We start from the raw sequence: 11,773 nt of genomic DNA on the forward strand, positions 1-11,773 counted from the left end.
ACATTATGCTAAGTGAAAGAAGCCAGTTGCAGATCACTTATTGTAAAATTTCATTTATATGGAATGTCCAAATCTATAGAGGTAGAAAGTAGATCAGCGGTTGCCTAGGGTTAGGGAGGGTGACTGCTAAAGGACACAAGGCTGCCTTCTGCAGTGATAAAAATGGTCTTAAACTGATTGTAGTGATGCTGCATAACTCTGTTAAGACACTAAAAACCACTGAGTTGTACACTTTAATTTTTTTGGGGTGGGGGATGGAGTTTTGCTCTGTCACCCAGGCTGGAGTGCAATGGCATGATCTCAGCTTACTGCAACCTCTGCCTCCCGGGTTCAAGCGATTCTCCTGCCTCGGCCTCCCGAGTAGGGAATTACAGACCTTGTTATCACGGCACCTTACCCCTCTGAAGTTTAAAAAAAAAAAAAAAAAAGGCCGGGCGCGGTGGCTCACGCCTGTAATCCCAGCACTTTGGGAAGCCAAGGCGGACGGATCACAAGATCAGGAGATCGAGACCACAGTGAAATTCCGTCTCTACTAAAAAATACAAAACATTAGCGGGGCGCCGCGGCAGGCGCCTGTAGTCCCAGCTACTCAGGAGGCTGAGGCAGGAGAATGGCGTGAACCTGGGAGGCGGAGCTTGCCGAGAGCCGAGATCGCGCCACTGCACTCCAGCCTGGGGGACAGAGTCGGACTGTGGTCTCAAAAAAAAAAAAAAGAGAGAGAGAGAAACATTTGTAAAGTAGGTTTTTGAGTCTCAGCACTATTGACCTTTTGGGCAGGATACTTCTTTGTTATGTGGTCTTGTTCTGTGTGTTGTGTGATGTGTGATGTTTAGCGGGATTGCTGGCCCCTACACACAAAATGCTAGTGCCCCTCCACCCTGAGTTGTGACAACCCAGATCGTCTCCAGACACTCCCAAATGTCCCTGGCTGGCAAAATTGCCGCTGCTCAAGAATCATGGCTTTGACGATTAGACTTTGTGATATTTGTTTCAGTCTGTTTAGGTTTTTTTGTTTTTTCTACCTGTATTTTTTTCTGGTTCTGGGTGGTTGTAATTAATAGGTTCATTGATGGATTCACCTAACATTTCATGAAAGTTTCATGTGTGTGTGTGTTTCTTTTTTTTTTTTTTTTTTGAGACGGAGTCTCGCTCTGTCACCCAGGCTGGAGTGCAGTGGCCGGATCTCAGCTCACTGCAAGCTCCGCCTCCCGGGTTTACGCCATTCTCCTGCCTCAGCCTCCCGAGTAGCTGGGACTACAGGCGCCCGCCACCTCGCCCAGCTAGTTTTTTGTATTTTTTAGTAGAGACGGGGTTTCACCGTGTTAGCCAGGATGGTCTCGATCTCCTGACCTCGTGATCCGCCCGTCTCGGCCTCCCAAAGTGCTGGGATTACAGGCTTGAGCCACCGCGCCCGGCGTGTGTGTTTCAATAGAAGCATAAACTATACTCCCTAGTCTCAAGATACACAGGAAGGAAAATAAGCACAAATGTGTCACCAGGGCACAGACTAGTCCTAAGTCCTCAGCAGGCCAGGTGTCTTATCCGCTGTCTGGGTCTGCTCTAACTCCAGGCTTAGAACCCCTGCCACACGACTCCACAGCTCGGCTGGCACCCTTTCCCTGCTCCGACTTCTGCCGCCTCGAGCTTGGCTAGCTGTCCCCCTGCCCCTGCCTCACCCTCAGCTCCAGTTCCTTGCTCAGGCTGCAGCAGTCTCCACCCCCTGTGCAGACACTGCCCTTCCTCCACGGCCCAGCACCAGGTTTTCCCTGGGCCTCTCCTCTCTCCTGGCCCATCTCCCATCACCCATCTCTGCCTGGCCCAGGCCCTTTGGCACCGAGCAGCCTGACTCTTGTCACTGGCTAATGTGTTCTGTGGTACATTTTTTCTCCTCACCCTCCCGTATCAATTCCTCGAAGGCAGGGCCAGTGGAGACTAGGAAGCCACTTCCCTTTCGACAGCCCCCCTGCCACAGCCCTGCCTGTGCCAGGCACCTAGCAGCTCCTGAAGCCCACTGGCATTGAACATGGCATTCAATCCCTGCCAAGCCTGCCCTTCCCATCTGGTTTCCCAGGGCTCTTCCCAACACCTCCTCCTCCACCTGCCAGTTAAAATCTTCCCAGACTCAGCTCAAGGAGATGCTTCTAAGGTGGAATGAAATCTCTTCTTCCCCACCTGTAGACAATCTACTTCCTCTCCCCACACCTGGCAACTGGCGCACGACCTTGTATCTTAAATTAGATTCAGCCTGAGACTGTGTCCCACCAATCCCTGCCCCCTGTCCTGCTGAGCACCTTGAGGAAAGGGCGTTTGGGCTGTTTATCTTTGTCCTGGAAACCATCCTTCAACTCACGCTGGGCCCTGCCTAGCATGTCATCCGAGTTTGCAGAATAGGGCAGGACAGGACAAGGCAGGATAGGATAGGATAGGAGCGAGTGAGGCCGGTAGCTCACACCTATAATCCCAGTGCCTCGGGGGCCTGCGGTAGGAGAATCGCTTTGGGAGCAGGAGTTGCAGGCCGCAGTGAGCTATGATCAGCTTGGGCGACTGAGCGAGACCCTTTCTCTAAAACAAACACATAAGGTCGGGTGCGGCGGCTTACGCCTGTAATCCCAGCGCTTTGAGAGGCCAAGGCGGGCGGATCACCAGGTCAAGAGATCAAGACCATCCTGGCCAACATGGTGAAACCCTGTCTCTACTAAAAATACAAAAATTAGCTGGACGTGGTGGCGCGCGCCTGTAGTCCCAACTACTCGGGAGACTGAGGCAGGAGAATCGCTTGAACCCGGGAGGCACAGGTTGCAGTGAGCCGAGATCGTGCCACTGCACTCCAGCCTGGCGACAGAGTGAGACTCCATCTCAAAACAAACAAAAGAATAGAAAGAGGAGCACAAATATTCCCAATTCATAACAGTCCCTCGCACTGTCAATGCCCCAGACACGCGCTATCATCTCTAGCAAACTCCCCCAGGCACCTGCAGGATGAGTGAAGGAAGGCGACGAGCACCAGCTGCCCTGCTGAGGCTGGCCCGGCGTCACATGATTCTCCAATCACATGATCCCTAGAAATGGGGTGTGGGGCGAGAGGAAGCGGGGAGGAGAGTGATTTGAGTAGAAAAGAAACACAGCATTCCAGGCTGGCCCCACCTCCACCCTGATAAGTAGCCAATGGAAGCGCGGCATCCCTGATACCTGGCCAATGGAAACTGAGGTAGGCGGGTCACCGCGCTGGGATCTGTAGTCTGAGCGCTGCCCGGCTTGCTGCTGCCCAGGGATCGCGGACCCGGACGCAGGTAGGAGGGCGGCCGCGCAGACCTCTCGCCTGCTCCTGCCCAAGGGCCCGGCCAGGGCCATGTGAACTTGAGGTTCCCCTGGAGTCTCAGCCAGAAACAAGAGAAGAACCGCTTATTGAAACTCCTTGGGGGTTCTGATACACTAGAGGGAGTTTTATGGGAAAGAGGAAGCAGTGATTGCAGTGACCTCTGTTAGAAGGGGGCTTTCTACCTCCCCAGCATTCCCCCAAAGCAGGGACCACACCATTCTTGACTCAGCTCCACCCCTGTCGGTAGGTGCCGGCTTCTTTCTCTCTCGTGGTGGTGGTGGGTGGTTACCGCGGCGGCCTGGAGCCGGAGGGGCCCGCGACCCTGGGCTGGGAGCTTCGAGGGCCTGGGAACGGGACCTGAGACCTTGGCTTCTCGAAGGTAGTAGGGACTTGGGAGTGGTGATTGAACCTGGTCTGGCTCCTCCTTACTTCCTCTTTTTGGGGGTGGGACGAGCTAACTTCCGCCTCTCCCAGCCACTTTTTCCTGCTCAGTTGCAGCTAGGCTGGCTCCCCTTTTGGGAATTTCCTCTCCCCTTGGCACTCGGAGTTGGGGGCTGCCACCTAGTGGAAGATAACGGAGCTAGGGTCTTGAAGAGGCTGCTGTCCCCTCTGGCTGTTTTGGCGGTGTAGGGTGGCGTGAGAGACTGCGACTCGCCTCCTCATCCCTGTTTCTGTATGCATGTGCGTGTATTCAGTAGAAGCATACACTATACTCCCTCAACTCAGGGTAAACAGGAGGGGCCATGCACAGGTAACTCACCAGAGAGCCGAACACTCCTGTGCAGACAGACTCCCCTTCCCAGCAAGCCAGGGCAGCGGACAGCCTACTGAGAACACCCAGGAAGTAGGCAGTGCCAGCTGCAGGTGCTTTGCCTGGGAGCTGTGGGGCTGAGGAGAGGGTCCACTGTCCAGGACCAGTCAACTTCATCCTTATCTGTCCAGGAGGTGGCCTCTTGGGGATGCTGAGTTAGGGGAGGGGCACTTGAGGAAAGCCAGTTGGAGCAGAGAGGATGTGAGCGACTGGGTGGGTGACATTTCCTGCCCCTCCCCCCTCCAATGGTATCCACACATAGACTCGTGGGGGAACTGAGGCACAGACAGGGAGCAACTTCTCAGGCCCTCACAGTTGGCAATTCCAGGATTAGGACCCAAGTGCGATTTCCAGGCAGTCCCTCCTTGTACCCTGTTTCTGTCGTACCTGTTGCACCTATCCCCCTGGGGCTTAGGGGTCCATTCTCAGGCACTGCCCATTGTGCCACTAGTGATATTAACCCAGGTCCAATACGCTCTGGGGCCATCAAAGCCTGTCGTCACCATGACCCGATGTGTGACATGTTATCGGTGTCCCTTGGTATCCTCATGGAACTGGTTCCAGGACCCCAAAGTCTGTGGGTGCTCAAGTCCCTGTTACAAAATGGTGTGATATTTGCATATAAACTATACATACTTTAAATCATTTCTAGATTACTTATGCCTAATACAATGGAAATGCCATGTTGGCTGGGCACGGTGGCTCATGCCTGTAATCCCAGCACTTTGGGAGACTGTGGTGGGTGGATCACCTGAGGTCAGGAGTTCGCGACTGGCAACCTGACCAACATGGTGAAACCCCTATCTCTACTAAAAATACAAAAATTAGCCAGGTGTAGTAGCAGACTCAGGAGGCTGCTCAGGAAGCTGAGGCAGGAGAATTGCTTGAACCCGGGAGGCAGAGGTTGCAGTGAGCTGAGATTGCGCCACTGTACTACAGCCTGGGCGTCGGAGCAAGACTCTGTCTCAAAAAAAAAAAAAAAAAAAAAAGAAAAGAAAAGAAAAAAAAGAAATGCCATGTAAATAGTTGTGATCCTGAATTGTTTAGGGATTAATAAGAAAGAACAATCTGTACGTGTTCAGTATAGATGCACCCATCCTAAGCCTAACTACACGGTGTACCTCAGCAACAATGTAACATTTTCTGGGGTTTTTGTTGTTTTGTGAGATGGAATCTCAGTCTCGCTCTATCACCCAGGCTGGAGTATGGTGGCACGATCTCCTCCGCTCACTGCAACCCCTACCTCCTGGGCTCAAGCGATTTTCCTGCCTCAGCCTCTTGAGTAGCTGGGATTACAGGTGTGGGCTACCACGCATGGCTAATTTTTGTATTTTTAGTAGAGATGGGGGTTTCACCATGTTGGTCAGGCTGGTCTGGAACTCCTGACCTCGTGATCCACCCACTTAGGCCTCCCAAAGTGCTGGGATTACAGGTGTGAGCCACCACACCCAATATTTTTTGATCTCTGGTTGGATACGGAGGGCTGACTGTACTTAACATCTCTGAGCTTCAGTTTCTTCCTTTAAAAGTAAAGGTGGCTGGGCGTGGTGGCTCACGCCTGTAATCCCAGCACTTTGGGAGGCCGAGGCGGGTGGATCTCGAGGTCAGGAGATCGAGACCATCCTGGCTAACACAGTGAAACCCCATCTCTACTAAAATACAAAAAATTAGCCGGGCGTGCTGGCAGGCGCCTGTAGTCCCAGCTACTCAGGAGGCTGAGGCAGGAGAATGGCGTGAACCCAGGAGGTGAAGCTTGCAGTGAGCTGAGATAGCGCCACTGCACTCCAGCCTGGGAGACAGCAAGAGTCTGTCTCAAAAACAAAAAACAAACAAACAAAAAAGTAAAGGTGAGGCCAGGTGTGGTGACTCAAGCCTGTAATCCCAGCACTTAGGGAGGCTGAGGCGGGTGGATCACCTGAGGTCAGGAGTTCAAGACAGCCTGACCAGTATGGTGAAACCCCCTCTCTACTAAAAATACAAAAATTAGCCGAGCATGGTGGCGGGTGCCTGTAGTCCCAACTACTCAGGAGGCTGAGACAGGAGAATCGCTTGAACCTGGGAGGTGGAGGTTGCAGTGAACCGAGATCATGCCACTGAACTCTACCATGGGCAACAGAGCAAAACTCCATCTCAAAAAAAAAAAAAAAAAAAGGGTGAGCAGGCTTGGTGCCACACTCCCAAAGTCCCAGCTAATTGGGAGGCCAAGGTTGGAGGATTGCTTGATCCCAGGAGTTTGAGTCCAGCCTGGGCAACAGAGCAGTATCTCATCTCTAAAAACAAAAGAAAAGTAAAGGTATTAATTACTACTTTGGATGGTTGTTGCAAAGAAATAAAATAATGGAGAGTCTTGTAACTGGCTCCCAAGAGGCTCAACAGACATTACTGTGTTCGCTTCTTCAGGATGAGCTACCTCTCTGGCCACCCCACTGAGCTAGCTGGGCTAGATGAGCCTGGGAGAAGAGTTGTTTAGGAAGTGAGAGGCTGCTTTCCGCAGAAACTCAAGGCTCAGTTCCTCCTGGTGACTCACATGGGCAGCCCAGTGGGCACACGTGGTCTCTCTCCACATGTGGCTGGGTTTTACTTCCAGAATAGATGGAGAGGCAGAGGTCGGGGTTAGCATGCTTGGGGAATCTCAGAGAGCCCTGGTGGTGTGGGGTACCCTCAGAACACAGGTATCTCAAAGGCTGACCCAGCTTCTGTGTCCCCTTCCCTGGGTGAGGAGGGGACATTCGTGGGCAGGTGGTGACTGGCCTCTGGGGAAGGCAGCCCAGAGTCCACTGGCCACCATACTTCCTTTTTCACAACTTTCTCACCCCTGTGGTTTCCCATGTCATCATGTGGCTGCTTCCTGCAAGTCCTTAGCAGGGTGCAGGTATGAACAGTGTCAGGCAAGGAGGCATCTGGAGGGGAACCCTGGCTCTTCCTGGGGGGCCTCCCTCCCTGCACCCCAGCCCTGTCCTCTCCCATGGCTACTGATGCCTTACCCCCCACCCCAGAGGTGGCCCACATCTGCACAGATCAGACCCAAAAAAATCACGTCTTCCTGACTCTCATAAGCCTGCCCAGTGAGGCCCAGGCATTAGACCATGTGCTGGGGACTCAGGCCCACACATATACGAATGTCAGCATTCATGCTCACAGGTCTGCACGTGCTGGGGCATGTGTCACACACAGGGCTCTGTAGGAAGCTGACTCTCAGCCCCTGCAGCTTTCTGCCTGCCTGGACAGGGAGGCGTTGAGAAGGCTCAGGGAGTCCCGGGCCAGGACCTTGGCCTGGGGCTGGGGGACTGAGTGGCCCTAGAATCAAGAGTGGCGCGGGCTTAAGCAGTTGCCAGATGTTCCTTGGTACTTTGCAGGCAGACCATGTGGACCCTGGTGTGCTGGGTGGCCTTAACAATAGGGCTGGTGGCTGGAACGTGGTGCCCAGATGGTCATTTCTGCCCTGTGGCCTGCTGCCTGGACCCTGGAGGAGCCAGCTACAGCTGCTGCAGTCCCCTTCTGGTGAGTGCCCCTCAGCCTAGGCAAAAGCTGGCAGCCTGGGTTTTCCCAAAGGGTCATCTTGGATTGGCCAGAGGAGGATGCCAGGCACAAGTCTGTGGTTTATCATTTCCCCTGTCTTTCCAGGACAAATGGCCCACAACACTGAGCAGGCATCTGGGCGGCCCCTGCCAGGCTGGTGCCCACTGCTCTGCCGGCCACTCCTGCATCCTCACCGTCTCAGGGACTTCCCATTGCTGCCCCTTCCCAGAGGTGAGCATGCCATCAGCCTGATGGAGGGGCTTAGGTCTGCATCGATGCTTCTCCTGCAGTCTCCCACTTCTAGATAAAAGGGCCTTGCCAATGCCGGTTTCTCTGTGTCCTACAGGCCGTGGCATGCGGGGATGGCCATCACTGCTGCCCACGGGGCTTCCACTGCAGTGCAGATGGGCAATCCTGCTTCCAAAGATCAGGTGCAGCCGGGATGTGGGTGCAGGGCAGACGGGCAGCATGTAGAGCCTGGAACCCAGGAGCCCAGCTGGCGGGGCAGCCCCCATTCCTGCCCTCGTGCCCTCATTCATGTGGCATCTGTACTGGGGATAGGAGGGGGAGGAGAAAGTGCAAGACTCCAGGTTCAGGCATTGTGGGGGTGGGGAAAGGTCAAGCTGGGCCGATCTAATGCCAACCCATGGTCAGTGGGTGCCCCTTCCCCATGCCATCTTGCTGAGGGAGGGACTGGATTGTGAGGAGGGTGAGTTAGGCATGCCTAGGAGATCACTGAGCCCTAGTGTCACCCCCAAACCCCAGTAGCTGGGCTTGCAGGCCCTGGTGCCACCAGCTCCGTGTGCGATGGGGCAGTCATCTTCCCTGAGTGGGCTTGTAGAATCCCGGGTCATCTTGTCCACAGGTGACAACTCCGTGGGTGCTGTCCAGTGCCCTGATAGTCAGTTCGAATGCCCGGACTTCTCCACGTGCTGCGTTATGGTCGATGGCTCCTGGGGGTGCTGCCCCATGCCCCAGGTACAAATCTGGGGAGACAGGGGTACGTGGAGGGAGGCAGGGGCAGAGGGTGGGGGCAAGGGGTGAAGACGGAGTCAGGACCATTTTTTCTCAGGCTTCCTGCTGTGAAGACAGGGTGCACTGCTGTCCGCATGGTGCCTTCTGCGACCTGGTTCACACCCGCTGCATCACACCCACGGGCACCCACCCCCTGGCAAAGAAGATCCCTGCCCAGAGGACTAACAGGGCAGGTGAGGAGGTGGGAGAGCATCAGGCCGGGGGCTGGGGTGGGGCCTCATTGACTCCAAGTGTGGGAAAAAGTTCCCTCCACCCTGGCTGCCCCTCACACTTGCTTCTCTTCCAGTGGCTTTGTCCAGCTCAGTCATGTGTCCGGATGCACGGTCCCAGTGCCCTGATGGTTCTACCTGCTGTGAGCTGCCCAGTGGGAAGTATGGCTGCTGCCCAATGCCCAATGTGAGTGAGGGGCTGGAGCCAGCTTGGCTGTGCGCCCCCAGCCACTTGGCCCTGACATGCACGGTACAGGGGCTCTGGGGCATGGGGCTGGCTGGCTGCTTGCTGGGAGCCTGGCTGATGCAGGGTTCATGCCACCCCCTAGTGGAGGATTGGGGCAGTGCCAGCCATCAGCCTGGCTGCTCCCTGTGCTCTGCTGAGCCTGGAAGTGACAAAGACTCACCCCTGTCCCCACCCAGGCCATCTGCTGCTCCGACCACCTGCACTGCTGCCCCCAAGACACTGTGTGTGACCTGATCCAGAGTAAGTGCCTCTCCAAGGAGAACACTACCATGGACCTCCTCACTAAGCTGCCTGCACAAACAGGTACCAGAGGCAGGGCACAGATACAGGGGCGGGGCCCTCTTTCCTTCCTTTTAGGCCTGGCCTTAGGATCACTGCAAGGTGGTGTAAGTGGTGCCCTCCATCTTCAACACCTGGTGCCAGCTGTGGAGCCGGCAAAGGGTAGATACCCCTGAGGGTCCCCAGTGCCACTTCTGACCTGTCCTCTCTGCCTCCCTCTCAGTGGGAGATGTGAAATGTGACATGGAGGTGAGCTGCCCGGATGGCTATACCTGCTGCCGTCTACAGTCGGGGGCCTGGGGCTGCTGCCCTTTTACCCAGGTACCCAGGGGTGGTGGGTGGGTGGGTGGCCTGAGCAGTGTGGCAGCCAACTGGGCCCCAGTGCCCACTGGCCCTTCTCCATCTGCCCTAGGCTGTGTGCTGTGAGGACCATATACACTGCTGTCCTGCGGGGTTTACGTGTGACACACAGAAGGGTACCTGTGAACAGGGAACTCAGCAGGTGTCCTGGATGGAGAAGGCCCCAGCTCACCTCAGCCTGCCAGACCCGCAAGCCTTGACGAGAGATGTCCCCTGTGATAATGTCACCAGCTGTCCCCCCTCCAATACCTGCTGCCAACTCATGTCTGGAGAGTGGGGCTGCTGTCCAATCCCAGAGGTACAGGGGAGGGGACAGCATCTTGGCCTGGGCAGGTGGGTGGCCAAACTCCTATTGCTTTCCGCCCTCCACATGGCCAGTAGGTGACACCCAGCTCTGTCAGATTCGTTCCCAGCTGGAGGTGCTGTAAGCAGGAGAGGCGGGCCGGAGTAGGTAGGGGCTCGGCACTGCGCCCCACATAGTGGCTACCTAGGACGCCCTTTCCTGCCCACCCCCCAGGCTGTCTGCTGCTCGGACCACCAGCACTGCTGCCCCCAGGGCTACACATGTGTAGCCGAGGGGCGATGTCAGCGGGGAAGCGAGATTGTGGCTGGACTGGAGAAGATGCCTGCCCGCCAGGCTTCCTTATCCCACCCCAGAGACATGGGCTGCGACCAGCACACCAGCTGCCCGGTGGGGCAGACCTGCTGCCCGAGCCTGGGTGGGGGCTGGGCCTGCTGCCAGTTGCCCCACGTGAGTACCTCCCTGCCTGCCCCTGCATAGGAGAGCTAAGCCTGGTGAGGGGACAGGAATGTAATACCATTCTGTGTTCCCTTCCCTGCCAGGCTGTGTGCTGCGAGGATCGCCAGCACTGCTGCCCGGCTGGCTACACCTGCAACGTGAAGGCCCGATCCTGCGAGAAGGCAGTGGTCTCTGCCCAGCCCGCCACCGTCCTGGCCCGTAGCCCTCACGTGGGTGTGAAGGACGTGGAGTGTGGGGGAGGGCACTTCTGCCATGATAACCAGACCTGCTGCCGAGACAACCGAGGGGGCTGGGCCTGCTGTCCCTACCGCCAGGTCAGTGCCATCCCCCACCCTGGGGCTGGGTATGGCCAGGGACCAGGTCCCACCTCATCCAACCCTCTCACCCCCCTCTGACCACCCAGGGCGTCTGTTGTGCTGATCGGCGCCACTGCTGTCCTGCTGGCTTCCGCTGCGCAGCCAGGGGCGCCAAGTGTTTGCGCAGGGAGGCCCTGCGCTGGGACGCCCCTTTGAGGGACCCAGCCTTGAGAGAGCTGCTGTGAGGGACAGTACTGAAGACTCTGCAGCCCTCGGTACCCCACTGGATGGGTGCCCTCTGCTCAGGCCTCCCTAGCACCTCTCCCCAGCCAGATTCTCCCTGACCCCCATTCTGAGCTCCCTATCACCATAGGAGGGAGTTGGGGCCTCAATCTAAGGCCTTCCCTGTCAGAAAGGGGTTGTGGCAAAAGCCACATTACAAGCTGCCATCCCCTCCCCATTTCTGTGGACCCTGTGGCCAGGTGCTTTTCCCTATCCACAGGGGTGTTTGTGTGTGTGCGTGTGTGAGTTCCAATAAAGTTTGTACACTTTCTTAACAGTGTCTGCTTTGCCGCCCTGCCTGCCTGCCCTCCCCAGGGCCCCAGAGCAAGGGTTCATGTCCACTGCCAACAGTCCCGTCCCCTACCCCACAGAAAGACACACACAGCCTTAACCTCACCAGTTTTGTATTTGCTGCTGCCCACATCAGCTGTATCACATTACCCCCTAGTCCCCAGAGCTGTCCCAGCCACCAGCCCTGTGACATCATAGCCCAGAGATGGGCTAGTCAGCAAGCAGCACCCCCTCCCCTCCCAGGGGTCCAGAGAGAACGCCCCCTCCCTTCCCAGCCCTCACACTAGCAGCTGAGGCTGGGTCACCCCTCCTGCTTTCCCACAATAGAGCTTTCTATGTACAGCCACGTCTACACAGGCACTGCT

General features: G+C 56.2%; 1 protein-coding gene across 2 annotated transcripts; it reads left to right on the forward strand.

Moving 5' to 3' along the window:
• Positions 1 to 3,039: 3,039 nt before the first annotated feature.
• GRN (granulin precursor) lies at positions 3,040 to 11,392 on the forward strand. 2 transcript variants are annotated; one of them, XM_026447641.1, is made up of 13 exons: positions 3,040 to 3,290; positions 7,487 to 7,631; positions 7,755 to 7,880; positions 7,996 to 8,080; positions 8,515 to 8,627; positions 8,722 to 8,857; positions 8,971 to 9,080; positions 9,317 to 9,443; positions 9,643 to 9,740; positions 9,832 to 10,077; positions 10,297 to 10,530; positions 10,623 to 10,853; positions 10,943 to 11,392. In XM_026447641.1, the coding sequence occupies exons 2-13, from the start codon at positions 7,494 to 7,496 to the stop codon at positions 11,078 to 11,080; spliced, it is 1,782 nt and encodes a 593-aa protein (XP_026303426.1). In that variant the 5' UTR covers positions 3,040 to 3,290; positions 7,487 to 7,493; the 3' UTR covers positions 11,081 to 11,392. The 2 variants fall into 2 exon arrangements, with proteins under 2 accessions (XP_026303426.1, XP_026303427.1); XM_026447642.1 differs by having other exon boundaries at positions 3,227 to 3,562.
• Positions 11,393 to 11,773: the final 381 nt, after the last annotated feature.

Source organism: Piliocolobus tephrosceles, chromosome 16 (genome assembly GCF_002776525.5).
Source record: "Piliocolobus tephrosceles isolate RC106 chromosome 16, ASM277652v3, whole genome shotgun sequence".
Lineage (NCBI taxonomy): Eukaryota > Metazoa > Chordata > Mammalia > Primates > Cercopithecidae > Piliocolobus > Piliocolobus tephrosceles.

Coding starts and splice junctions, on each gene's coding strand:
- GRN (XM_026447641.1), top strand. CDS start 7,494: ATGTGGACCCTGGTGTGCTGGGTGGCCTTAACAATAGGGCTGGTGGCT. Junction 7,632..7,754: donor GCTGCTGCAGTCCCCTTCTG/GTGAGTGCCCCT, acceptor CTGTCTTTCCAG/GACAAATGGCCCACAACACT. Junction 9,081..9,316: donor GCTGCTGCCCAATGCCCAAT/GTGAGTGAGGGG, acceptor GTCCCCACCCAG/GCCATCTGCTGCTCCGACCA.